Raw genomic sequence first — 24,391 nt, forward strand, 5'->3', positions numbered from 1 at the left:
GAGGGGTGCCTGGGTAGCTCAGTCCGTGCAGCATGAGACTCTTGATCTTGGGGGTTGTGAGTTTCAACACCACATGTGGTAGAGAGTTCACTTAAAATTTTGTTTTAAATCAGTAATAAGAGACATATTAATAAAAGACAAAAATGGGCAAAGGATACGAAAAGCAATTTTCAGAAGACGTTTAAGTAGCACAAAAGAGTGTGAAACCTTGCTCGACCATACAACCGTCAGGAAAATACAATTTAATAAGATACCATTTGTATCCGTCAGATTAACAGAATTTAAAACCTCAAACAGTATTTGGGGCAGTATTTTAGGATCGTGGGAAACTGGCAAATTGTTACTGTAGGGAAGAAAATACATTTTTTATTTTTATTTATTTATTTATTTTTTTGCTCTATCCTCCTAAATTCTGGGGTGGGGGACAAAAGAGATAAACAAGAGAAAAGCATGTAAGTTTCTTCATCGTAAGTTTTGTGTAACAGGGGAGCCTTCAAAAGGAAGACCTGAAGAAGTGGTTAAGCCTGAGTGTTTTATGCTTTTGATGAAGAGTGGAGACTTGTGGGAACACAGAATGGGACAAAGGAGTATGAGCTCAGTGTGGGAAACGAGAGAAAACAGCAAGGCCTGTTGGTTCATATTCCTCATTGGTGTCTTGGAGAAAAGGGTGCTCCTTTCCTCCGCATACAGGGAGGGTACCTTTGCCTCAGAGTCCTCTCTGCACCTGCTTTGTTCAAATTCATTTAGCTTAAAATATTCACTATGCCAAGGTGCCATACTTCGGGATAGTGTGCCCTGAACCCCCTCATTACAGTCACTCACAGAGAACTTTGTCAATTTCCAATCAAGGTAAAAATTTTCATTCCTTATATTTAATAATTCCCACTTATAGGTATCTAAATAATAAAGAAGCAGTCACACTGATAGACGTGAATTTTTTTAAATATTTCTTAATGTCTATTTTTAAGAGAGAGCACAAGAAGGGGAAAAGCAGAGAGGGAGACAGGATCCGAAGCAGGCTCTGTGCTGTCAGCAGAGAGCCCGGTGTGTGGCTTGAACTCATGAACTGTGAGATCATGACCTGAGCCGAAGTCGGACACTCAACTGACTGAGCCTCCCAGGTGCCCCCATAATAAAATTCTTTTTAAGTTTGCAATAAAGATTTCACACATTAGGGAACCTGGGTGGCTCAGTCGGTTAAGCGTCCCAACTTTGGCTCATGTCGTGATCTTGAGGTTTGTGAGTTCAAACCCTGCATCGGGCTCTGTGCTGGTAGCTCAGAGCCTGGAGCCTGCTTCAGATTCTGTGTCTCCCTCTCTCTCTGCCCCATCCCCACTCATGCTCTGTCTCTCTCTGTCTTAAAAATAAATAAAACATTAAAAAAATTTTTAATAAACATTAAAGAAAAAAGGATTTTATTATGAACATTTCCAAACATACATTAAATAGAATAAAAAATGAATCCACTTTTACCCATCACCCAGGTTCAAAATTTCAATATTTTTGCCAAATTTTTTGCAACTATTCCCTGCCTTACTTTCCCCCCCCTTCCCTTCATTTTTTTTTTTACTTGAGCATTTTAATGTGAATCCTAGGCATCCTATCATTCTACCTATAAACACTTTATTATGTACATTAACATGATATTGGCTTGATACCAGTTAATAGCTAGTCTGTGTTCAATTTTCTGTCTCCAAAATGCCTTCTTACTGTTGGTTTGCTTGAATTAAGATTCAAAAGTTTCTACACATTCCATTTGGTTGTTATTGTCTCAAATCATTTAAAATCTTTAATAGAAAACCTCTTTTAGATGCTATCTATTTATTGAAGAAACCAAGTCATTTGTCCTATAGAATTTGACCTCATTCTGGATTTGGATGACACCTTTAAGGTATCTTTTTTTTCTTTAATGTTTATTTTTGAGAGCGAGCACTTGAGAAAGTGGGGAAGTGGCAGAGAGAGGGGAACAGAGGATCTGAAGCAGGCTCTGCGTTGTCAGTGCAAAGCCTAATGTGGGACTCAAACTCAACGAACCGTGAGATCATGGCCTGAGTCAAAACCGGATGCTCAACCGACTGAGCCACCCAGGCACCCCTCTTCATGGTATCTTGAACATATTCGTCCAACCTCAGTGTTCTTTTAAACTGGTAGTTAGATCCGGAGGCTCCGTTACATTAAGGCTCAGGGTTTTTTGCAGGAAGACTTCATGGTTGGTGGCGTGTAATTCTCTTGCCTTCCTCTAGGAGGCACTTAGGGTCTGGTTGTCCCACTTCAGCGAAGTTAAAATCGATCAGACTGTTCGGGTGTTGTCAGCTTCATCACCCATTGTAACCATTAATCTTCTACCTGATGGTTCTAGGCAGTTTGTTTTGAAAAGCAAATGATTGAAAACAATCTATTATTCATTATGGGGGGAGGGGATATGTGTAGGGACATGATAGGAATCAAATTGCCAAGAGCCTAACAGTGGTTTATGTAGGTGTTGGGAACAGAAGTATCATTTTCATTCTGTATACTTCAGTGTTTGAAATTGACTAAAATAGAAACAAAAGAAATCCTGCCTATGCATGTCTAAAGAGGTAAACCAGCCAGGGAAAACGACTGGCAGGAAGATTCCAAATCCAAATTCCAGGAAGGGCAGCCAGGGAAGTGCGCAGAGTGAAAGCCGTGAATGTGGAGCGCAGTCTGCTTTGCTGTGTTTTTGCCTCCCGGTGTCCCTTCCTCCTTCTGACAGCCTGCATTGCCTCTAGGGTCTCCCCCTTCCTCCCCTGGATTCAGTTTCGGTGGAATTGTCATAAGAGAAGGTCCGCCTCTCCTGGCCAAAGCTCAGAGGCCAGTCAGACTCCTTCTCCCCCGCCTCTGAGTCTTGAACAGCATCACTTCCTCCTGGACGCCTCCCCTCCACTGAGGCAGGTGCCCCCTTCGGTGCCGCCCGAGTTCCAGCTGTCAGAGCACTTCTAGGCCAGTAGGTTTGTATGCCCCGTCCTACCCCCGTACAATGGCTGGCACGTGGTGCCAGCTGAATGACTGATGCCCACATTGCTTTCATGCTGCTGGAGACACTTGAATAATAGATAAAAAGATCCTGCTCCTCTTATAGATGTTCCAGAGAATGTGGTAGCAGCTTCCAGGCCTTCCAGTCTAGCCCCAGCCTGTGGCCACTTCTCCTGAGCCAGGGGACTCTTACCCAGCCAGGTACAGCCTTCCATGAATCCCTCACCTGGGGGCTATCTACTGTCAGCACAGAGCCTGCTTTGGATCCTCGGTCCCCCCCCCCCCCGCCCCTCCCCAGCTTGTTTTCCTCACGCTAGCGCGCTCTCTCTCTCTCTCTCTCTCTTTCAAAAATAAACATTAAAAAAAAAAGAATTGGTATGAATCCCTCACCTGGGCCTTGGGCCTCTGTTCCTAAACAGCCCCCTAGTTGTCCTTCCCTGCCCTGTGCAGAAGCTTGAAAGAGGGTGAGGGTTAGGGGACTGCATTAAAGGAGGTGACACAAAGGGACATTTACCTGAGAGGGTAACTACCATCCTCACACTAAACCTTGTAGATTTAGGAACCTGAACACTGTTTGGAAGGATGCTGTCTTCTTAGCCTGTGAGTTCTCTTATTTGTGCGCAGGCAGGTTGCACATTCTTTGTTTAGAAATATCAATACCTTTCAGTCCAGTCTGACTTTGGCCTAAGGCCATTCTGACTTTTAAGGCTAATTAGCTGCTAAGCCGAGATTCAAACCCAGGGGGCCTGACTCCAGAGGCCTTGCTCCCCACCTCTGTACCCTACTGCTTTGTCGGCACTCAGGTTCTTTTCTTGTGCTGAAGAGGTTTAGGCTGTTAGAAAAATGTACATATGTTTCTAGGATCAAATGCCTTAAATCTGTCCTCGTCTTTTCTTGCCTTGAAAAAAACAAAAGCTAGTTTTAAAAACAGTGAGAGAGAATGATGATTAAGAAGTATTACTGTAGTTTGGGCTTTTAACAAACAGTTATAATATCTGCTCATCTTTGAAACGTACAAAGATAACCACTAGTAGAACAAACAGAATGCGTCATCTTCAAGCCAGTGAACGGATGCATGTGTTAAGGTTCTTCGTTGCAAAAAACAGCCAACGACTCTGGCCGACTCAAGAAGAAAAGGAATTTATTGAAAAGCTCCCAGTAGCTTGCAACAGCCACAGGAAGGCCAGAACAGCTGGCAGAGAAAAGAGGGCAGAAACCAAGGAGCCTGGGTGGCGGGAGCCCCAGGAACCAGCCCAGACGGGATGCTGCTGTTGGCACTGTGGGCCTGGACACATCTGCCCCTGTCGTCACGGGTCTTAGGATCACTTGCTCCAGATAGGAGTCCCATGTCAGATCAGCCAAGCTGCCTGAGGGCGAGTCATGGGCCACTTGGTGATGTCAGCGGTAGAGTGTCCGGAACCCTTCCAGTGTCTGTAGTGGGAGCCTGGGTTTGGTCTCTTGACGAGAGTCATACACTGAGGGACTCCTGGCCCACACACACACCAGGAATGCGGTAAATATGCCAGGAAGCTCCCAAAAGGCAGCTCCTCTCTACAAGGAAGTCCTGGGACAGAGAAAACTTGGTGGATCCATTAGAGGGGAACATGGGGAAGGAAGAGTCTGAGAAGTATCCAACATGAGGTGGGCTCCCACATGTCAGGACTGATTTGGAAACACCATCTGACTATGTAGCAATAGATGTGAAGTGCCGTGTCCTTCACATTTTCTTTCTTTCTTTTTTTTTTTTTTTTTTTTAGTTTATTTATTTATTTTGAGAGCGTATGCAGGAGGGGCAGAGAGAAAGAGAGAGTCCCAAGCACTGTGGAGCCTGATGCGGGGCTCGAACTCACCAACCATGAGATCATGGCCTGAACCAAAATCCGGAGTTGAACACTTAACTGACTGAGCCAGCAGGCGGCCCCTGTCCTTTACGTTTTCTGAATAGATACTTAAAAGAAGGAAGAGTGGGAAAATGCAGCTTTGTTTGTTGAGACTAGTCTTGGGACTGTGAATTCCCAGAGAAAATAAACCTTCTGAGAAGGATGATTCCAGCATGTTCACCTTGGCGCTTAGAGATTCTGGCACAGAAGGTTGTGTGTGACCTGGCAGAGAAGGACCATGGGATGTAGGACACATCCGAAGGGAGGTGAAGATGGGAGGGAGCTGATGAAGTGGAGGAAAGCAGAGCCGTTGAGAACGAGCAAGGCTGGCTGAGGTAGAAGAATAAATCTATCATGGGGGAAGAGCAGGAAGGAGGCTGTCATGGTCAAGAGTTCCCCCTTCCAGAAATGGAAAAACTCCTGGAGGTCCTGGGAGTGAGGAGGTCACCAAGGAACCAAGAGGCGGGGTGGAGGAGAGGTCTCCAGAGCTGAAGGAAAGATCAGGAACTGAAACAGGGCAGCAGTGGGACATCCATGTGGACTTCGATGCCTCCCAGGATAATGGCAAGAGTGGGATAGATGGAGGGGTGCCTGGGTGGCTCGGTCGGTTAAGCGTCCGACTTCGGCTCGCGTCATGATCTGAAGGTTTGTGAGTTTGAGCCCCGCATCGGGCTCTCTGCTGTCAGCACACAGCCACTTCAGATCCCCTGTCCCCCTCTTTCTCTGGCCTCCCCCCTCACGCATGTGCACTCTCTCTTTTTTAAAAAAGGAGTGAAGTAGATAGGAAGGGGAGAGAGCCCCAGCTCTTGAACACAGAGGAGGAGGGATGTGGGTGACCATAGCCAGGAGGGGAGGTGGCTTGAGCCCCAGAAACCCCAGACACTTAAGAGTTGGGGACCCCTGGCCTGGGAGTAGCCCCAGGCGCTCCGGGGAACGCTGCCCCACCCTGACCGGTGCAGAAGGGCCTGCCGCAGGGGACTCACTGCCGGGGAGTGGGATCCTGCTGGCTGGCCTTTCCACCTCCATCCCTTTTGCTCCAGGACAGAGCCCAGAGCGGTTTTTTTCCACTTTCCATGGTAACTGGCGACCTGTGACAAATGGGACCCAGCCACTGACACGCTGGGGAGACACTTGAGAGACAGGCATCGAGTTTACACTAAGGGGAGCCATGCCTTCTGATAAGTCACGTCTCCACCTTCCCCAGTCAGCCCAGCACTGCTCTGCAGCAGACCTCCCATAACCGCACACTGGCCCAAGCTCCTCGGGACCATAGGTCATCTCTGACAGTCGCTTGAGAGAGGCCCCTGGGAGCCCACGGTTAGTCTTTGGGAACTGCAGGCTCCAGCCTGGAGTCCGGGGCCTGGCTGCTCCCCCTGGCCAGCCCGGAGCCCCGGGAGCTCACTTCAGAGGCGACCTTCTGTGCTGCTTCTTTTCACAAGCCCCTCTCTCTGAAGGCCCCCGTCTGTCTTCCACACAGTGGTCACCTCGGGAGAGTAAAGCTATGGGTGGTCCCTAACTTTCCTCTTTTCCTTTAGACTTAATCCTTCCTCCCTCCCTCCCTTCTCCCTTCCTCCCTTCCTTCCTGTGCTGAGAGAGAATGTGAGCAGAGGAGGGGCAGAGGGAGAGGGAGAGGGACAGAGAGAATCCCAAGCAGGCTCTACACCCAGTGTCGAGCCCGACGCAGGGCTCCATCTCATGACTTGACCCAAAATCAAGACTCGGATGATTAACTGACTGAGCCACCCAGGCACCCCTAGCCTTAATCCTTTCTTTAAAAAAAAAAAAAAACGTGGCAAAATACACATAACATAAAATTTACCATCTTAACCATTTAAGGGTGCAGTTCAGTATTAAGTACAGTCACACTGTTGGGCAGCCAATCTCCAGAACGTTCTCATTTTGCAAAACTGAAACCCTGTATCCATTAAACAACTCCCCATTTCCCCCTCCTGCCGGCCCCAGCAAAGATGGTCTTTATTAAAATTCATTCATTTTTGCTTATTTGTACTTTCCAATTTTTCTACCAAGAGCATTCGAAATTTTTATAATTGAATTTCAAAATCTCCAGAACATTGTGCACAACCTGTACAATCTCTCCACGTCACAGGGAGAACCTGGGCAACAGACCTGCGTCACGCCGCCCTCTTCACTCTGGGCACCTGCAGCACCCGCCAGGGAGGCTGGGAGTCCTCCCACAGCAGTCCTGTCTCAGGAAGGGGATGGGGTCCACAGACTTGTAACAGGTCAAGTTCCAGAAACTGAGTGGGTCCTGACTGAGCACGGCGCCAGCCCCCAAGCATTTGGGATGGGGCTCCGTTTCAGGACTTACATACTTACCCCTGGTCGCTCTTCCCTCACTGAGCCCCAGGCAAAACTGTCCTCACGGTCACTCCTTGCCCTTGGTTGGCCCATGTCTCTTACCTCCGGAATCCTCTGGTCAGCCAGGCCCGGGTTCTGCCCACCTCAGGCCCCCCAACCAGCCCACGTGGAGGCGAGGACTGAGGCAGTCAGGGGCCTCGCTCACACGCTGGCCCTCAGTTGCTGTCAAGCAAAGAACACGCCAAGAGTGGCTCTCAGTGCAGTGGCAGGGGCGGGGGGTGGGGGGCGGCGCGGACATGGAGGTCAGGGAGGGAGTAGGAGCTGGAGGGCGGTGAGGAAATACAGAGTAATTTCTGCCTTGTCGATCCTGGGTTTTCCATCAGTTTTGTTACAAGCAGTGACTTAAGCACACGCACCAAAAAACCGCGGCTGAAGTGCCAACGTGTGACACTGTACAATGTCAGGGCCCCTCTTATTTTGCAAACAAGGGACCAAGGCTTGGAAAGGTGATGTCACGCTGCAAGGTGGTGGCAGCAGGGCTGAGACCAGAACCAGGTCCCCCGGATCCCCGGCACCCCTGCCACCCAGCGACTCCACCAGGTGGAGATCCAGAGCAGAACGAGCTGACCGGGGGCCACGGAGGGCCAGGCTGGAGGGGGCCCCGGGTACAGGCCAAGAGCTGAGAGGGCCGGAACGGGCCGGAACCTGCAGAATCTCAACAAGAAGTGGGAAGGAAAGGTGGGACCCAATGAAAACCTTTCAGAAAATGGGGATGAGGGTGGGGGAGAGCCCAGATGGAGGCTGGCTCCTCCAGTTAACCAGCTGCCATGTTTCTGTAGAAGGACTTTGCCTGTGGGCCTGGGGCTCTGGAGGGCAGATAGCAACGTTGTATTCCTTCCAAAACTTGGGTGGGGGTAGGAATCACTGAGGTGCCAGTTCAGAGTTTAGAGGCTGAAGTGGGGACGGGCACAAAGGGGGACAGGCCACGAAGACACCCCAGCAGAGGAAGGCGAGTGTGGCTCCCAAAACTGCATGTGGCACTCTGGTCTCTCTGGGTGTAGCTGCTTCGAGGCTCCGCTCAGAAGGGGTCAGTCTCTTGCTGCCCCTCTCGGCCACCATTCTCAGTCAGAGGGTGGGCCCTGGTGCCCGGGGAGCCCAGGTCACACAGGGTGCTGCCCATGGTCACCCTGCTGAGGCTGTGGGAGTTGTGGCAGGGCCTGTGGTAGCGGCGCCGGGCCCCCAAGCACAGGGCTTCCTGGAAAGTCTCCCTGAAACGGCTCGACATGAGGTTGTAAAGCACAGGGTTAATGGCGGAGCTGAGGTAGAAGAAGACGCCGGAGATAATATGCACGTACTGGAAGGCCAGGTACACGCCCTCGGTCCAGCTGGACACAAAGCTCCACATGAGGCGATCGACGTGGAAAGGGGCCCAGCAGACTCCAAACACCACGACCAGCACGACTGCAGGGACACAGAGGGGAGACTTTGGTGCCTGCCAGAGTCCTCTCAACTAACCGCCTTCCCTGGGCTTCAGTGTAGGCTGCCCGCTTTCACCTTCCCACCCCCGCCCGTCGTCCATATGGAAGTTTCTAGAAGTTTGCCTGCCCTGGCCTCATCACCCCTTTCAGAGAGGTTGGTCCCACCGCTGTCACTGACAGGGCAGCGGGCGTGTGCTCTACCCCCCTGCCCCCCGCCCCCCAGCCACAGTCAACTGGACCAGGCGTGGACATCTGAGCCAAACTGGCCCAGTCTGGCTCTCTCACCACAGAGTTTGGAACTAGGTGACTCTAAGAGTTCACCCAGCTTCCCAGAGCTTCCCTCCAGCTGTGGTGTTGACCAGCCACGCCCTTCCTGGGGTCTCTTTCATGGGCTTGCCTCGATTTCTGTTTATTTCTTGTGTTTGCTTCTGTGACTGTCTATCTTTCCCCTGCAGTGCCTTCCCCACCACACCCCAGCACGGTTTTCCCTCCTAATCCAGGATTTCAATCAGGATGCTGCTTACAATATCCCCACCAGGCCCTCAGAAAGTAAAGGTGGGGGAAGGAGCCGGGGAGGTGGGGAAAGGAGAAAGCCAGAGCCCCAGGCCAGCAAGCAAGGCAGGCTTAAGGAAGCACCCCAACTTCCCAGGGGGAGAGCCATCCCAGCTGAGCAGACTTGACCCCCACGGGACAAGGAAGGAAGTAGAAAGCAGAGGCAGAACGGGCAGGGAGCAGGTGGTCTGCAATGCAGGCTTCACAGAGCTGAGGGGCAAGCTTGGAACTCTGGGGTCAGCCTCATTTTAGGGAGCAGCACGAGTGGCCTTGGGCTCTGGGACACTTTCTGGAGGGCACGATGAGTGGGTCTCTCACTGGGAATGGGGCAGTCCCCTATATAATCCCACGGCTTTGACCAGGGTCTCACTAGCTCTGTCTTGCCCTGGCTCACCCCACCTACCTGATTCAGACCCTGCTAGGGTAGGGCAGGATGGGGACGAAATCAGTGATTGGCTTAGTGTCATTTTGTCTGGCTTCCCCAGGGCCACTGTTGTTGAAAAAGAGCCAGATCTAGATGATAGTCACACCCAGAGCCTCAACCCAGCTGGGCTTGCCATGGCCTGCCCCAATCCACACTTCTGCCCTGACCTTCACAAATATGCCCCCTGATGAGACTCTCTTAGACAGCAGTGGCCATTCCTGTGGTCCCCTAGGAACCAGAGATATAGCACGGAGGGAATTTATCATCTTGCCTCTCCAACACCTTGCTCCCCTACTTTGAGGAATTTTGCTCCCCCCAGATCCCACCACGTGAATCCATGGGGACTGCAAACCTCAGCATCCTGCACTCTGGGCCAGGGGCGGGCTATGACCTAAACCCACCAATTGGAATCCTTCCCTGGGATTTTTCAACAGCCATTAAGGGAAGAGGGCAGTTCCTCAAGAAAGGGGAATTCTGTGCCCATGGCCATGCCTCCCAGGCTGCTATAGGGAAGAACAAAGCCAAGACGTGTTTAGGAGCAAAGATGAGAGACCTGGAGATCCAGCTCCCACAAACAGCTCTGCCATCCTGGAACCCAGCCACATGCCCTGGCCCTGTCTGTGGTTTGATTCCACGAACCAGCACCAGCTTCTGCACAGGCCTCCAAGCTTAGAAGGACCCTAGGCTTTGTGGCTTAGTTTATGCTCGATTATTGCTGTCTGGACAGTCTTTTTTTCTTTTAATGTTTATTTATTTATTTTGAGAGAGAGAGATTTAGAACACAAGTGGGGGGTGAGCAGTGAGGGAAGGAGAGAGGAGAGAGAGAATCCCAAGCAGGCTCCACACCTTCAGCACAGAGCCCAACACGGGGCTCGAACCCACGAACCGTGAGATCATGACCTGAGCCAAAACCAAGAGTCAGACGCTTAACCGACTGAGCCACCGAGGTGCCCCGCTTGCCTGGACGGTCTTAATGATTTTTGAACAAGGGACCCCAAATTTTCATTTCACACTGGACCCCACAAATTATGTGGCCCATCCTGCCGTTTATCTTTGAGTTTCTTACAGAGTAATCGCACAGGTGCGTGCACACACACAGGGCGGCATGGGCGGCAGTGGTGACGACTTCAAACTTCACACTCAGCCCCCATCTCAAACCCAGACACTCAGCCCCCAGGTCCTGGAAGCTCTAGCCCCTTACCCAGGGCCTGGCTCAGTCCCTCTTCCCCACCGCAACACTTACACAGCATCTTGGTCACCTGTGTCCGACCCTGATCCTGCGGCCGCTGAAACCTGCGGCTCTCGCTGGACTTGGCCCTGCCCCTGGCCTCCTGCCTGAGCAGCAGCAGTCTCTCCCGCTGCAGCCGAAGCCCGATGAGCAGATAGAGCACGCTGATGGTGGCCATAGGCAAACAGAAGAAGAACAGAGTGGTGATTTGCACCACCAGGTTGTAGAGGGCCCGCGAGCGGACCAAGGTGCACACAGCTGAGTGGGGCACCGTGCCCCGGCAGGGCACCTCCAGATGCTGGATGCCGTGCAGGCTGGCGTTAGGCAGAGAGCACAGCACGGCGAGGCCCCAGATGGCTCCGAGTACGCGGCGCACGTGGACCCGAGTCATCGTGGATCTGGCCTGCAGCGGGTGCACCACGGCCACGTAGCGCTCCACACTCAGGGCGGTGACATTGAGCACCGAGGCCAGGCAGACCGTCTCGAAGAGCAGCGTGCGGAAGTAGCAGCCACCAGCGCCCAGCAGGAAGGGGTAGTTGTGCCACATCTCATAGAGCTCCAGGGGCAGGCCCACGAGCAGCACCAGCAGGTCCGACACAGCGAGGCTGAGGAGGTAATAGTTGGTGGGCGTGCGCATGGCCTTGTGGCGCAGGATGACGGTGCAGGTCAGCCCGTTGCCCACGGCGCCCACCACGAAGATCAGCAGGTACGTGGCGCAGATGGGCATGAACAGCTCCGTCTGCCGGGGCCCCCGGTACTTGAGTCTCAGTTCCTCATCGGTCAGGTTCAAGTCCTCAGGGCCAAAGACCCCCCAGGCCCTACTGCCATTGCAGGGCACCGGGCTCCCTGCCTCCGTCGGGGACATGTCTCCAGGGAGGATGGAGCAGTTGAAGCAGAGAGGAGTCTGTGGAACAGAAGAGAGAGACCCCCCCGGAAACGTCACTCAGAGATCCCTGGTAATTCATGAAACCAAAGGTGCCGGCGACACTAGTAGGAAGGTTATTTTACGTACCACTGAGAAACAAAAAACCGTCATCTGTTGTAAGGTGTGTAACAATTTCAGAGACGTAAAAATGTACATCTTGGAAATGATAAAAGCGGGATTCGGTCGGGGCGCCTGGGTGGCTCAGTCGGTTAAGCGTCCAACTTTGGCTCAGGTCATGATCTGGCAGCTTGTGGGTTCGGGCCCCGCGTCAGGCGCTGTGCTGACAGCTCAGAGCCTGAAGCCTGCTTCAGATCCTGTGTCTCCCTTCCTCTTGGCCCCTCCCCCACTCATACTCTGTCTCCGTCTCTCAAAAATGAATAAACATTAAAAAAAACTTTTAAAAAGCAGGACTCAGTTATGAATTTCACAATCCACCGAAGCTTTAAATAAACAATGGATCCTCCGGAGCATGGGCTTTGCGGTCAGCAGTCTCCCCTTGGGTCTGTCCCCTTTCAAGCCCTGGACTTTGGGAGAGGGACTCGGTTTGGGCGTCTGTAAAATGGGCACAACATGCAGTATCTTGTCAGTACGGTTTCTAAGAACAAGGCCTCTGGAAGCAACCGCCCGGATTCAAATCCAACTCCTCAGTCCTGGGCTGTGTGGCCACCTGTAGGGGAACCTTTCTGACTGTCTCCTTATTACAAGGATGCAGGGAGTTTAAGCTACAAAAGGTATTAGCTCAGGGCCTGCCTGACACACAGAAGGGCCCGGTTATCAGCCATCTCTCAAGGAGGACTGAGTCATTGTGGGGACGAAGCGAGGGGGTCAAAGGCTAAAAACTAGAATGCTAACCCCAAAGCTGGTTCGTGTTCCTGTTTCCTATCACCTGCGCTGTTAAACGTTGAAATATTTGCCAACCGTGACCCTGCTAGTTCTGGGGCCCCCTCTCCTCTGTTGGGTCCCTATCTCTGCCAGTCCGTGGGATACAGTGGTAAGGACCCAGACCACAGAGCCAAACACGCTGCTTTGGGGTCAGATGCCAACTCTGCTACACTCTAGCTGTGACCCCTCCTCACTGTGCCTCAGTCTCCTCACCTGTGAAACGGGTGTGTCCACAAAGCTTACCCCCTAATTGCTGTGAAGATTAAATGAGGGAACACATATCAAGTTGTAAGGGGTGTGCCTGGCACGTTTTAGGTGTTCGAGATCAACGCATAGGAACATTATCCTTACTTCCCACGTGGAAACGGAAGATTAGTCCAAGGGAGGGGCACCTGGCCGGCTCAGTAGGTAGAGGGTGCAGGGTTGCGAGTGTGGAGATCACTCAAAAATAAAATATTTTAAAAAACAAATGTAAAAAAGAACCGTCCAAGGGAGATGGGACAGGGGCCGAAACAAGATTCGGCTGGGCAGACGGTTTGGTGGGACAGGCCAGGAGCTGGGGACTGTCCTCCTTAGCCTTTTTGCCAAGCCCGCCATCGCCACCACCCCTCTCCCCAGGGCAACCTCGGATTTTCAAGCTCTCTTCCTGGATCGTCTCCCTATTCCATCACCTACATTTCCTCTTGCCAACGGGGGCTTGGGGCATCCCCGTTGCCCATGTACCTGCGCGGCCACATTTCAACTTCCTTTCTAGGTCCTTTTCTGTCCCAGACCCCAAGAATTCTTAATCCGGAATGTCTTCCTCCTCACCAGAACCTCCACCCAGAAGTCTCCCCCAGCCTCCCTGCCAGTCTCACACCTGATCCCCGCACCCTGGGATGGAACGCATTTTCACCCATCCAGGCGGTTCACCCGCCCGCCTCCCAAGCTGGGGGCAAGGGCCGAGCGGGCAGCCGCGGGGAGGAGCTGGGGACCCGCAGGCGCCGAGCAGGGTTCGAGGGAGAATCTCTGCGCCACCGGGAACGGTCGCAGCGCCCGTGGCCGGCAAAGAGACCGAAATAACCCGGAGGCTGCGAGTCCTCCGACAAGGGGGGCGCCTCCGATCCCTACGGCCCTGGGGAGACCCTCTGTGCGCGCTTCCCAGTCCCGCGCCCCAGCCCCAGGCCACCCGCGCGCCCCGTCCAGCCGCCCGCGCCCTTGGCCTCGGCGGTATCGCGTTCACTTACCCTCCCGTAAGCGGCTGGAGACATCGAGGCGCGCGGCGGGCGGCGGAGACCGACGCCCAGACGCGGCGCCAGGAACCAGCCGACTGGAGGCTGGACGGCGACCGGCCCCCAAGTAGCCCTTCCCGTCGCCCCGCCTGTAGTCTGGGTGACCCTAAAGGGACCGCCACCAGGGGGCGGTGCTCCCCCCGCATCGCTGGACCCAGACACCCTCATCTGGGGTCCCCACACCCACCCCTAGTTGTTTCCAGACGTCTGGCGCGACACTCCCAGGAGCACCATTATCGAACTCCCACGGAACCCTCACAACAACCCCTTTACAGATGAGAAAACCGAGCCTCAGAGACGCGAAGTGCGAGTGGTCTGGCTCTCACACCCTTGCCAGGGTCTCCAGCGTGCTTTTACCCCAACTCCTTATTATGGGGTCTCTCCAGACCCCGCCTCCTCCTGCCGCACATTTCAGACGCACCTGAAAGTCCACGTGCCCCAAAGGGTCTCCTCTCCCTCTCTGGGGCCCCAAGTCCCAGGGCAACAGTCTTCACCCCTCTCCCTAGGGTTCCCGGCCCCTGAGCATCTCCTCCTGCCCTCCCAGAACTTCTGCCTGCTGCGGGAGCCTCCGTCCTCCCTCCAGTCTGTCCTCCCACTGCCCAGTGGGAGCCCCCAACACCTCACTCCTCTGCTGGAAAACCTCCCCAGCCACCCACCTCACTTCCTTCTGAAAAAGAACATACCAAAGTCTAGCTTGGTGTTGGACCCCATGCCCCACTTGCCTTCCTGCCCCCCCCCCACTATATTCCCTCACCCCCAAATACCCTCCCTCTCATCCATTCAAATGTTTCTCCATCCCTCTCACCCCACCGCAGGGTGCCCAAGGGGGAAGGAGGGAACTGTAAGGGAAGACTCATGAGTGCTGGAATCCCAGCCTCCTCCTGCTCCCAGAAGCTGTAGACAGGTGAATTCCAGCAGGGAGCCCCTTCCCTGCTCTGTCCCTTCCTCCAACCAGCTCCTTAGCTGGAAGTTATTTCATTAGGAACCTTCTAGGGAGCCTACATACATGAATCTTGCAGGCCCAAATGCTGGCTCTTGGGCCTCTTCCCAGGGTCTGATTCATTTAGTCTGGGCAGGGTCCAGCAACCTTCATTTTCGAGGACCACCCTCCAGGGGGCCCCAAACCTAAGAATCACACTTTGAGAAGCACTGAAAGGGGTTAAATACCAAGTCCCAGGACCCAGAAGGGCTGCCTGAGCAGTGTGAATGGGAAAGAGATCAGCCCCTCTGTGCCTTGACTCTCCTTCCCGGTGGAATGTGTAACCATGTGTTCCTTGAAACATCAGTGCAAAGATTTAGCACAGGGCTGGCATGCAGCCAGCACTCAAAAAAGTCTATGTGATGACAAGTGGAGGTGTGACCTTCTTCCCCCCAGACTTTCCCTGCCTCCCCTTCACCCATGAGTCACTGTCTGGCCTTGGGAACTGGGAGTCAGACCCTCTCAGAGCCTCCACAAGCCCTGCCTTCCCAGGAACCCCACGTGTAAACACAACCCCAGGCACAGGGAAATTGTAGGCCAGTGCAGGGGCAGATGTCCTTGGGGAAAAGAATTCTAGGGTGTCCCTGAGAATTAACTGCTCCACCTCAGATGAGTGACCCCACCCAGAACCTTCAAGGTCCAAGCTGCTATTATATCAGAGGAGCGTTGAAGGGTAGGCAGCATCACTGGGAAACAGCCCACCATGGGGTCAGGGTGGTACTTAGCACGTGATGAGCATTGTCAACCCCTGCCCCCGTCACTGGAATCACATTCCCACCACACACACCACTTTGCATACACTCTGAGCATCCTGAAACCCACTGTGGACTCATTGGAGGTGCTCCGAGCCCAGGAAAGGAAAGGGAAGGACCTATTTCTGCCTGACAGAGACACAACGGTTCCTGCCAATAGGAATTCTTTAGCTGGCTGCATCATTCACAACATTAACTGAAATCAAAGACCATGCCAGGCTAAAATACAGGGCTAGCCCCCCCCCAGAAGGGGAGGCCCAATGGCCATCATGGCTATAGCCACCCCTGCACTGTTCAGAGGGCCCTGGGTGTCCCAGCCTCAGGCCTGAGCTCAAGACCGCCATGGCAGCATGTCCCATCGGAACTGATGGTAGGTATACTGCTGCCTCCCTGCTCCGTCCTGAGGGAGCTTCTCCAGGGCCACGTTCGCTGGGGTACTGCAGGGCTGAAGCCTGGAGTAAATGCATCTTAGGTTTTCTGGGTGTACATTTCAGTCTCCTGGCCTGGCTGGTGGTCATCTGCCCAGACCAGGGTGTTAAGGGCCCCACTGAGCACAATCGCAAATGCCTCAGGGGTCAACGGGAGGCAGCCGGGAGACCTCTCAGGTCCTGGAGTCTGTGCAGGGCTCGCAGGGCCTGAAGTACATGATTAGCTCCATAGCCTTTCCTCACCCTGCTGAGAGCCACAGAAGGGCAGCTGCCCCAAGCCAAGTCTTCACCGTCACCACCTGAGCAGCTTCTGGAACATTCACCATTCACCCCCACCCCTCCCCCTGCTCTACTGCCTACAGGGACCAGACAAGGAGGATGAGATGAGCTTGGGGACACCAAGGTATTGGATGGGAGAGAGGAATTGTTCTGAAGGCAGTGGGGACAGCCCAGAGTCCACCAGTAATCAGGCTCAACAAACATGGAGAGCTGGGCATAGCAAACATTTGGAGTGGGGAGAGTGCCCATGCTTACCTAGGAACTTCTCCACGTCAGACACCTGTCACCTGGCTCTGCTGGGCTGGACTGGGGCCAGGCCAGGGCTAAGGGAGAGAGGAGGAAAGGTCTGAGTCCCTTCAGAGTGGAGGAGGGGTCCCCAGTGCAGGGGCTGGGATTGCACCTCAGTAAGCCATGCAGCCCGTGTGTGGCCATCCGCACTCCCCAAGTCCCCAGGCCTGGATCCACTCACAGAAACCAGCACGCTTCCCAAGGAGAGAGAAGGCAAAGGAAGGCAAGGAAGAGTGAGGCCTGGAGGAGAATCCTTGCTTGTACTGCCACAAACTGGCTGTGTGGCCTTAGACAAGCCTCTGTGCACTCCAGACACCGGCTTCCTGGTCTGTAAAAAAGCAAGAACAGCACTTACTTCTCTAGATGCTAAGTGAGATAATGTGGGTTAAAACACCTAGGGCTGACACACTCAAGAAATGGTAACCGTAACTGTGCTCAGAATTCTCTGAAAGATACTAGAAAGCTGCCAGGAGTCAGGGCTGGGGTGGAAGCTAGAGAAGAGAAAAGCTTGCTCAGCAGGGCTTGGAAGGGCAAGGTCCCCAACATCCTAGGGCAGGAAAGCTACTCCCCAGTGAGAAGAAGGAAAACACAAACTTATGGGGAACCTGGCCACAGTGCAGGAGGCCCAGGCCCTGCAGTTGGACCTCGGGGACCAGCGGCCAAGACCTCCACTTAGCATCGCCTCTGCCTCTCCTGCCCACGGAGAGGGCCACTTGGGACGAATTGTCTGGCTCCTTGCCTTCTGAGGGCCATGTGGCCTGGCTCTGAACCATGCCCGGTCTCTCGGGCAGGGCCTGGGCTACAGAGTCAGTCCACTTGTGGCCAAAGGGAGGACAGACTCAGGTGGCACATCGAGAGGGCCAGAAAACGCCTGGGTCTCTCTTGTCCTGAGTCTGTGTGTCCTTCATCCCACCCCGGGGTGGGGCTAGTTGTCACTGGTGCTCCTGGCACCTGCTCGTCCACACGGCCTTCTCAGTTAACCGCAGAGAGGCCCCTCCCGGGATCTTCCCTGTTATGAATGCTCACGGTTAGCTCATAACCGAAGCTCCTGACCTCCTGCCAGTGACTGCTGTCAGAGGGCTTAGGGACTCGTTAGTCACATGGGTTTGCTGTGTCTACCTTAGTGTTTTTGTCTTCCCTTTGAGTTTTTTTATACCGGCATAATCTGAGAGTCAATTGCAGCCATAATGCCCCTTTACCACTAAATACGTCAATTCTGGTTTAGTTTCAGTGTCCCATGAATATCATTGATTCCACCTGGGAGGAGTAATCGCTTCTCATCTAGCACGTCTGATAATAGAAAGCAGACGACTTTTAGTTGGTCTGAGTACTGTTTTATATTTTATCGTGGTTATTGCCATTCCCAAGGCCTCCACAGTCAACAGATACAAAAGCAGTAAATATTCGAAGTGCTGGCAAACAGAGGCTCAGGATTCCAAAGGATATAACATGAAATCGGAGGAAATAAATTACAAAACCTGCAGGTAGTGGAAAAAGGACAGTTGCTCATGCATACGGAATGAATCTTTCTAGAGTTATCATGAGGTAAGTGAAAAATGCCGGGCATATCACCCAGCAACCATGAGACATGGGGCAAGGGACAGAACACAGGGACACTGGGAGTGTGCGGTGGAGGGCTGGACCCCAGTGTGGACACAGCAGGCCCGAAGTAAAAAGAAGGCAGGAATCTGAGCACTTGAAGGCAGTGGGCCAAGAGATGCCGCTACCGAAATTCTGGTTGCAAACGATAGCGGGCTCCTGTGCACAATGTGAGGATCTTGGTTTGCAAATATCCAGACTGGCTCTAATTAAGGCAGAATTTCCTGGAGACTATCAGGTAGCTGGAGGACCAGGGAGGCTGTTCGGTGTGGCCCACCGCCCCAGGCATGTAACCAAAAGGCCTGGGGGTGTGGCCCTACATCTTCTGGATGCTTGCCCTGGGCTGGGACCACATCCCTACTTTTTAAGGCACTTGCCTGGACTTCCTGCCCCGGGTGAGACTTAGGATGCCCTGAAGTGAAGTTGGATCTGACCCCGGTGTTCTCACTGCTTGGGACAGGTGAGCCTTCTGGAGTGGAGGAGGGCAGATTCCCACTGCGTGGATCATTGCTGGCAGACAGCCTGAGTGCCACGCAGCTGAGACAAAGCGCGTGGGTCCCTGCCACTCAGAGGTTCAAGGCCTCTTCAAATGCACCAACATCAGAAAAAGGGGCCAGCAGCTCATGTGGGCACAGTGGGACCCAACTTTGGGGGTGGGGGGTGGCTTGTCCACCAGGAGAACATGCATCTGCAGGGAAGATAAGAGATTGCAGATTTTAAAACTCGGAAAGACCAGCTCACCCTCATACTTGGGGAAACCACATCCAAGAACTGAAAGTTTAAACCTTTTCTGATCTTTTTGGACTCAAAAAAAAAAAAAAATCAGACTTATAAACAGCCTGTTCTCAAGTAGCAAAATGTCTGTTACTCTTGCCAGCTGCCTTAAGGTGGAGGTTATGACAAACTGGCCTTAAACACAAGGAAGCAGTGAGTCTGAAGCATTGAATAACTTGCCCAAGGTCCTGTAGCTAACAAGAGCTGGAGGTGGGATTCGGGACTAAGTTTATCCAAATAAAAAACTTTCCACCTTTTACTCTATGGTTCCGACACTACATCCCCCATTTCCAAAGACAATCAAATTTCAAGAGTCTGGACTCAAAAATTTTTTTAATTTTTGAGAGAGAGAGAGACAGAGACAGAGAGACAGAGTGCAAGCAGGACAGGAGCAGAGAGAGAGACACACACAGAATCCAAAGCAGACTCGAGGCTCTGAGCTGTCAGCACAGAGCCCAACGCAGGACTCGAACCCATGAACCGTGAGATCATGACCTGAGCCAAAGTCAGGCGCTTAACTGACTGAGCCACCCAGGTGCCCCTCAAGAGTCTAGACTTAAAAATAAATGTCCACATGCATTATTCATCCCCTCAGAGACTGGATTTTTGTGGCCATGCCTAGCCTGGTTCCCCTTCTCAAGCCCATGTTGCCTCTCCCTCGCTGGGTTATGAGTTGTCTTCAAGAACCGCCCTGCCTGGTTCTTAGTGGCCCTGAACTGCTTAGAGGTGTCACTTTCCATGGGCTGGTCTGTTCCCTCCATGTTCCCAGCCCATGGGCAGCTACTGAGTGCCTTTCCCTGGAGAGCAGCGTCGGTACCCATTTGGCTCTGGAACTTTTGGAAAAAATTCAAGAGTTTCCTAGTTAGGGCTTGGTGCCTTCCAAGGGGTTAGGACGTGTGGTTGCAGCTCAGAGGCTGTGAGGTGAGTTTCCAAGGATGCAGTTTTATAACCTCTGTTCTGAAGCTCTTGGGGAGGGGTGCATGTTGCTTAGACTTTCTATGCCTCAGTTTCCTCACCCGTAAAGCGGAGATGACCACAGACCTACTCATGAAGTCATGAGAGGATTCAGTGAAATAAGGATGTAGGGTGCCCAGAAAGCACTTAGCTGGCACCTGAGAACTATTTTTCAAATAAAAGAAAGTAGGTGCATGGCTCAGAAGCTTGGTACCTCTTCTGAGCAAAAATGAAGAGATTTTTAATATTTCTCTTCTGAGGCAGCAAGAGACAATAATGTAGAGGCTTCTCCACCCCCTGGGAGAAGTAGGCAGAGAGAGACAGAGGGCCAGAGGAGTTACAGGAAGGAGGCAGGCCCCATCCCCGTGTAGGTGGCCCGGCAGGCCCTGTCCACCCTCAGGCTAGCATCCTGCCTTCCGGCCACTCATGTTCCCACGAACTTCTCAAGTGTGTTTGTGTGCAAGCACTGTAAACAAAGATGGAGAGAGCAGGCTGCAACAAGCAGGCCTCTATTAGGGCAGAACCAGTTCAGCCAGGCTGAACCCGTCTCCCTCAGGAAAGGGACCCAGGAGGACCCCAGCCCCCACCTGGCTCCAGGCTGGCTCTTTCCCCGAGCAGAGGTCATTCTGCGGTGAAAGAGGGCGGCTGCAGCAAGAGCAGGGACTTGGATGTGTGACCTTGGACGAGTCCCTTCCCTCCTCTGACCTCAGCTTCCTAGTCTGCAGAAGGCGGACACATAGTCCCCTCCATGGAGTTGAGGACGGGAGAACAGGTTGAGGTTCTCCCGCAGCCCCCCACCCTGCCGTGGCCAGCGTGCAACTCACGGGCTGGGGAGCGAAGCGGGGCCTGGCGGGAGGGGCGCCTGTGTTCCGTGTCTCTTCCTGCGTCTGATTCTGAAGTGAACACTGGTTACCTCTGGGGGTTGGTTAGGGTGGGAGGAGGAGGGGAGTTAGAAATTTGTTTCAACAGTCAAATTTGTTCCTCCTATTTTTTTTTCTTTTTTTTTTTAACGTTTATTTATTTTTGAGACAGAGAGAGACAAAGCATGAACGGGGGAGGGTCAGGCAGAGGGAGACACAGAATCCGAAACAGGCTCCAGGCTCTGAGCTGTCAGCCCAGAGCCCGACGCGGGGCTCGAACTCACTGACCGCAAGATCATGACCTGAGCCAAAGTCGGCCGCTTAACTGACTGAGCCACCCAGGCGCCCCCTTTTTTTTTTTTTTTCATTTTAAAGTGCAGTTCCTTGGGGGCACCTGGGTGGCTCAGTCGGTTAAGCATCTGACTTCAGCTCGGGTCATGATCTCAGGGCTCCTGAGGTGGAGCCCCCCCCTCCCCCCGTCGGGCTCTGTGCTGACAGCTCAGAGCCTGGAGCCTGCTTCGGATTCTGCGTCTCCCCCTCTCTCTGCCCCTCCCCCTCTCATTCTCTTTCTCTCTCTCTCAAAAATAAACATTTAAATAAATAAAATTAAGTAAACAAACGAATAAATAAATAAATAAATAAATAAAATGCAGTTCTTTGGAGCACCTGGGTGGCTCAGTGGGTTGAGCATACAATTCTTGATTTCAGCTCAGGTCATGATCCCAGGGTCATTCCTCCAATTCCAATCTAACCAACCCGGCATTCATCCCCTTTCGTTCATCCCTCCCTGAGAGTGAGAAACGTGCCTTTTGTTATTTTCAGCATATTTATTGGTAGGGTCGACCCCCCCCCCGCCGAGTGTGTAACCAGTCTTCCACGCTGCCACCCTTTGCGGACCCCTCCTCACCCTCTCTAAGCCTCTAAGTTGTCCCGCTTCTCCCCACGTTTATCTGGGAGGCATACAGGACGCCCTCCTCGCCGCACGCAGCCTCTCAGATAGAGGGGAACAGGCTTCGTCGCCAGGGATGAGAATTACAGCATTACCGGAGACAAATCTGGCAGCAGGTACCAAAATACAGAGATGTCTCTCTCTCTCTCTCTCTCTCTCTCTGGTCCTGCAACTCTACCTCTAAAAATGTATGAAAAAGAGTCCACCTGCAGTCCTGATGGCTCCAGGTGCGTTCACCCCGCCCAGCTCCTGCCCGTGACCGCCGCGTCCGAAACTGCCCAGGGGTCCCCGCCCCGCTGCTGAGATGGCCACGTGCTCCTGCCATGAGGAGGGTCAGAGGCTGAACGACAGCGCCAGCTCTTCCTGTCCAAGGTGCGGAGGGAGGAAGACAGCACACAGTGCGTGAACTGCAAGCTCAAAGGTCCTCCATGGGCTTCCTGGAATATTGGTGTGTTTATTTGCATCGGATGTGCTGGAATCCATAGAGATCTTGGGGTTCATTTATCCAAGGTCAAGTCAGTCAACCTGGACGCAGTGGACACCAGGACAGATACAGGGCATGCGAGATATGGGAAATACTAAAGCAAGACTATTCTATAAAGCCAATCTTCCAGAGAACTTTCGAAGACCACGGGTAGAGGGGCGCCTGGGTGTCTCAGTCGGTTGAACATCCAACTTCAGCTCAGGTCACGATCTCACAGTTTGTGGGTTCGGGCCCCGTGTCGGGCTCTGTGCTGACAGCTCGGAGCCTGGAGCCTGCTTCAGATTCTCTGTCCCCTTCTCTCCCTGCCCCTCACCAGCTCATACTCTGTCTCTCTCTCTGTCTCTCAAAAATAGATTAACATTAAAAAAAAGTTTGAAAATAAAAGTACCAGCGCTAAAAAAGTCGCAGAGCCCACTGCCAACCTTTTAGGACCTGATGGCGCTGCTGAGGCACCAGTGACCAATGGGAACACAACCGCGTTGCCAGCCCTGAGTGATGATCTGGACACCTTTGGACCAATGACTTCGAATCCCTTACCTCCAACCGTCTACGCCCCCAGCTCCGGGGACGTCCTCTATACCTACAGCTGCCACTCTGTCTACGTTAATATCTGGGGTGCTCGATCTGTTCACTCAGCAAGCTACAAAGTCAGAAGAGGTGGGGAAGAAGGAACGCGCCAAAGACTCCATCTTCTCTCTGTGTGGTACAGAAACCGTTCGGCAGAAGAGTACTCCTGGTGTGCTTATGGGACGCACAAATATGCCCTTTGCCTCACGAGCACCGTCTGTCTTTCAAGGCTTTCCATCGACGGGCACGCCTGTGCCTCCACCTGCAGCTCCTGGTCTTCTAGGAAATGTGATGGGACAGAGCGCCAGCCTGAGGGTGGGCATGCCCAGGCCCAGCGGGTCTATGGGAAACACATGAACCGGTGTGATGTCACTTCCTTCAAATGTGGTCGGCCCCCAAGGAGGAACCGTAGGACAGAGGGGCGCACCCTCGGGTGAGCTTGGCCTGCCGCAAGCTCAACGGCCCCAGCAGAACCTCTCGCAGATGAATCAGCAAATGGCTGGCACGGGTATCAGTAGTACGAACCCTGCAATGGGTTTTGGCCAGCCCCCAACACAACAGCAGTTTGGCCCGGAAGCTCATCCGTTCAGACTCTCGGCACACAGCTGTGGAAATGAAAACTGCAGGGCAAGTTACATCCAGAACCAGCCCCTGACATTCTTTGCTAAAACACATCTCGTTCCCATGTTTACTCATGTACTTTTTTTTTCTTTCTCCCCGTTTGTTCATATTAAGAATTATCTGACTGGGGCACCTGGGTGGCTCAATCGGTTGAGCGTCCAGGTCATGAGCGTCGGCTCAGGTCATGATCCCCAGGGTCATGGGATCGAACCCCGCACTGGGCTCTGTGCTGAGTGTGGAACCTGATGAAGATTCTCTCTCTCTCTCTCTCTCTCTCTCTCCCCCCTCCCTCCCTCCCTCTGCCCCTCCCCCACTTGTGCGTGCTCTCTCTCTCTCTCACAAATAAAAAAAATTAAAAAGAATTATCTGATTGACCATGTTGGTCGGTACTGATTAAATGTGATGTGGGGGCACCTGGGTGGCTCAGTCCGTTAACCTCCTGACTCTTGACTTGGGCTCAGATCATGATCTCACAGATTGTGACTGTGAGCCCCGCAATGGCCTCTGCACTGACAGTGCAGGGTCTGCTTGGGATTCTCTCTCTCACCCTCTCTCTTTGCCCTTCCCCCACTCGCACATGCACTCTCTCCCTCTCTTAAAATAAATAAAGTTTAAAACATTGAGGGGCACCTGGGTGGCTCAGTCAGTTAAGCATCCAACTTCGGCTCAGGTCATGATCTCACGGTTCATGAGTTCGAGCCCCACATCAGGCTGTGTGCTGACAGCTCAGAGCCTGGAGTCTGCTCGGGACTCTGTGTCTCCCTCTCTCTCTGCCCCTCCCCCTGCTCTTGCTCTGTCTCTCTCTCTTTCAAAAATAAATAAACATTAAAAAAAATTTTTTTAATTAAAAACATTGATGTGAAAAGCAAAAAAAAAAAGAATTGTAGCTCAAATACGGAGATGA

General features: G+C 52.9%; 1 protein-coding gene and 1 pseudogene across 1 annotated transcript; one reads left to right on the forward strand and one right to left on the reverse strand.

Annotated features, from left to right (window-relative positions):
- Window positions 1-6,698: 6,698 nt before the first annotated feature.
- On the reverse strand, window positions 6,699-11,840 carry NMUR1 (neuromedin U receptor 1). The gene is given in 3 exon segments (XM_043578158.1): window positions 6,699-8,654; window positions 10,891-11,806; window positions 11,808-11,840. Coding segments are annotated over 3 exon segments (1,332 nt in total). The 3' UTR covers window positions 6,699-8,271.
- Window positions 11,841-17,275: 5,435 nt separating this feature from the next.
- On the forward strand, window positions 17,276-23,704 carry LOC122479535 (annotated as a pseudogene).
- Window positions 23,705-24,391: the final 687 nt, after the last annotated feature.

This window comes from Prionailurus bengalensis, chromosome C1, assembly GCF_016509475.1.
Source record: "Prionailurus bengalensis isolate Pbe53 chromosome C1, Fcat_Pben_1.1_paternal_pri, whole genome shotgun sequence".
NCBI classification, from domain to species: domain Eukaryota; kingdom Metazoa; phylum Chordata; class Mammalia; order Carnivora; family Felidae; genus Prionailurus; species Prionailurus bengalensis.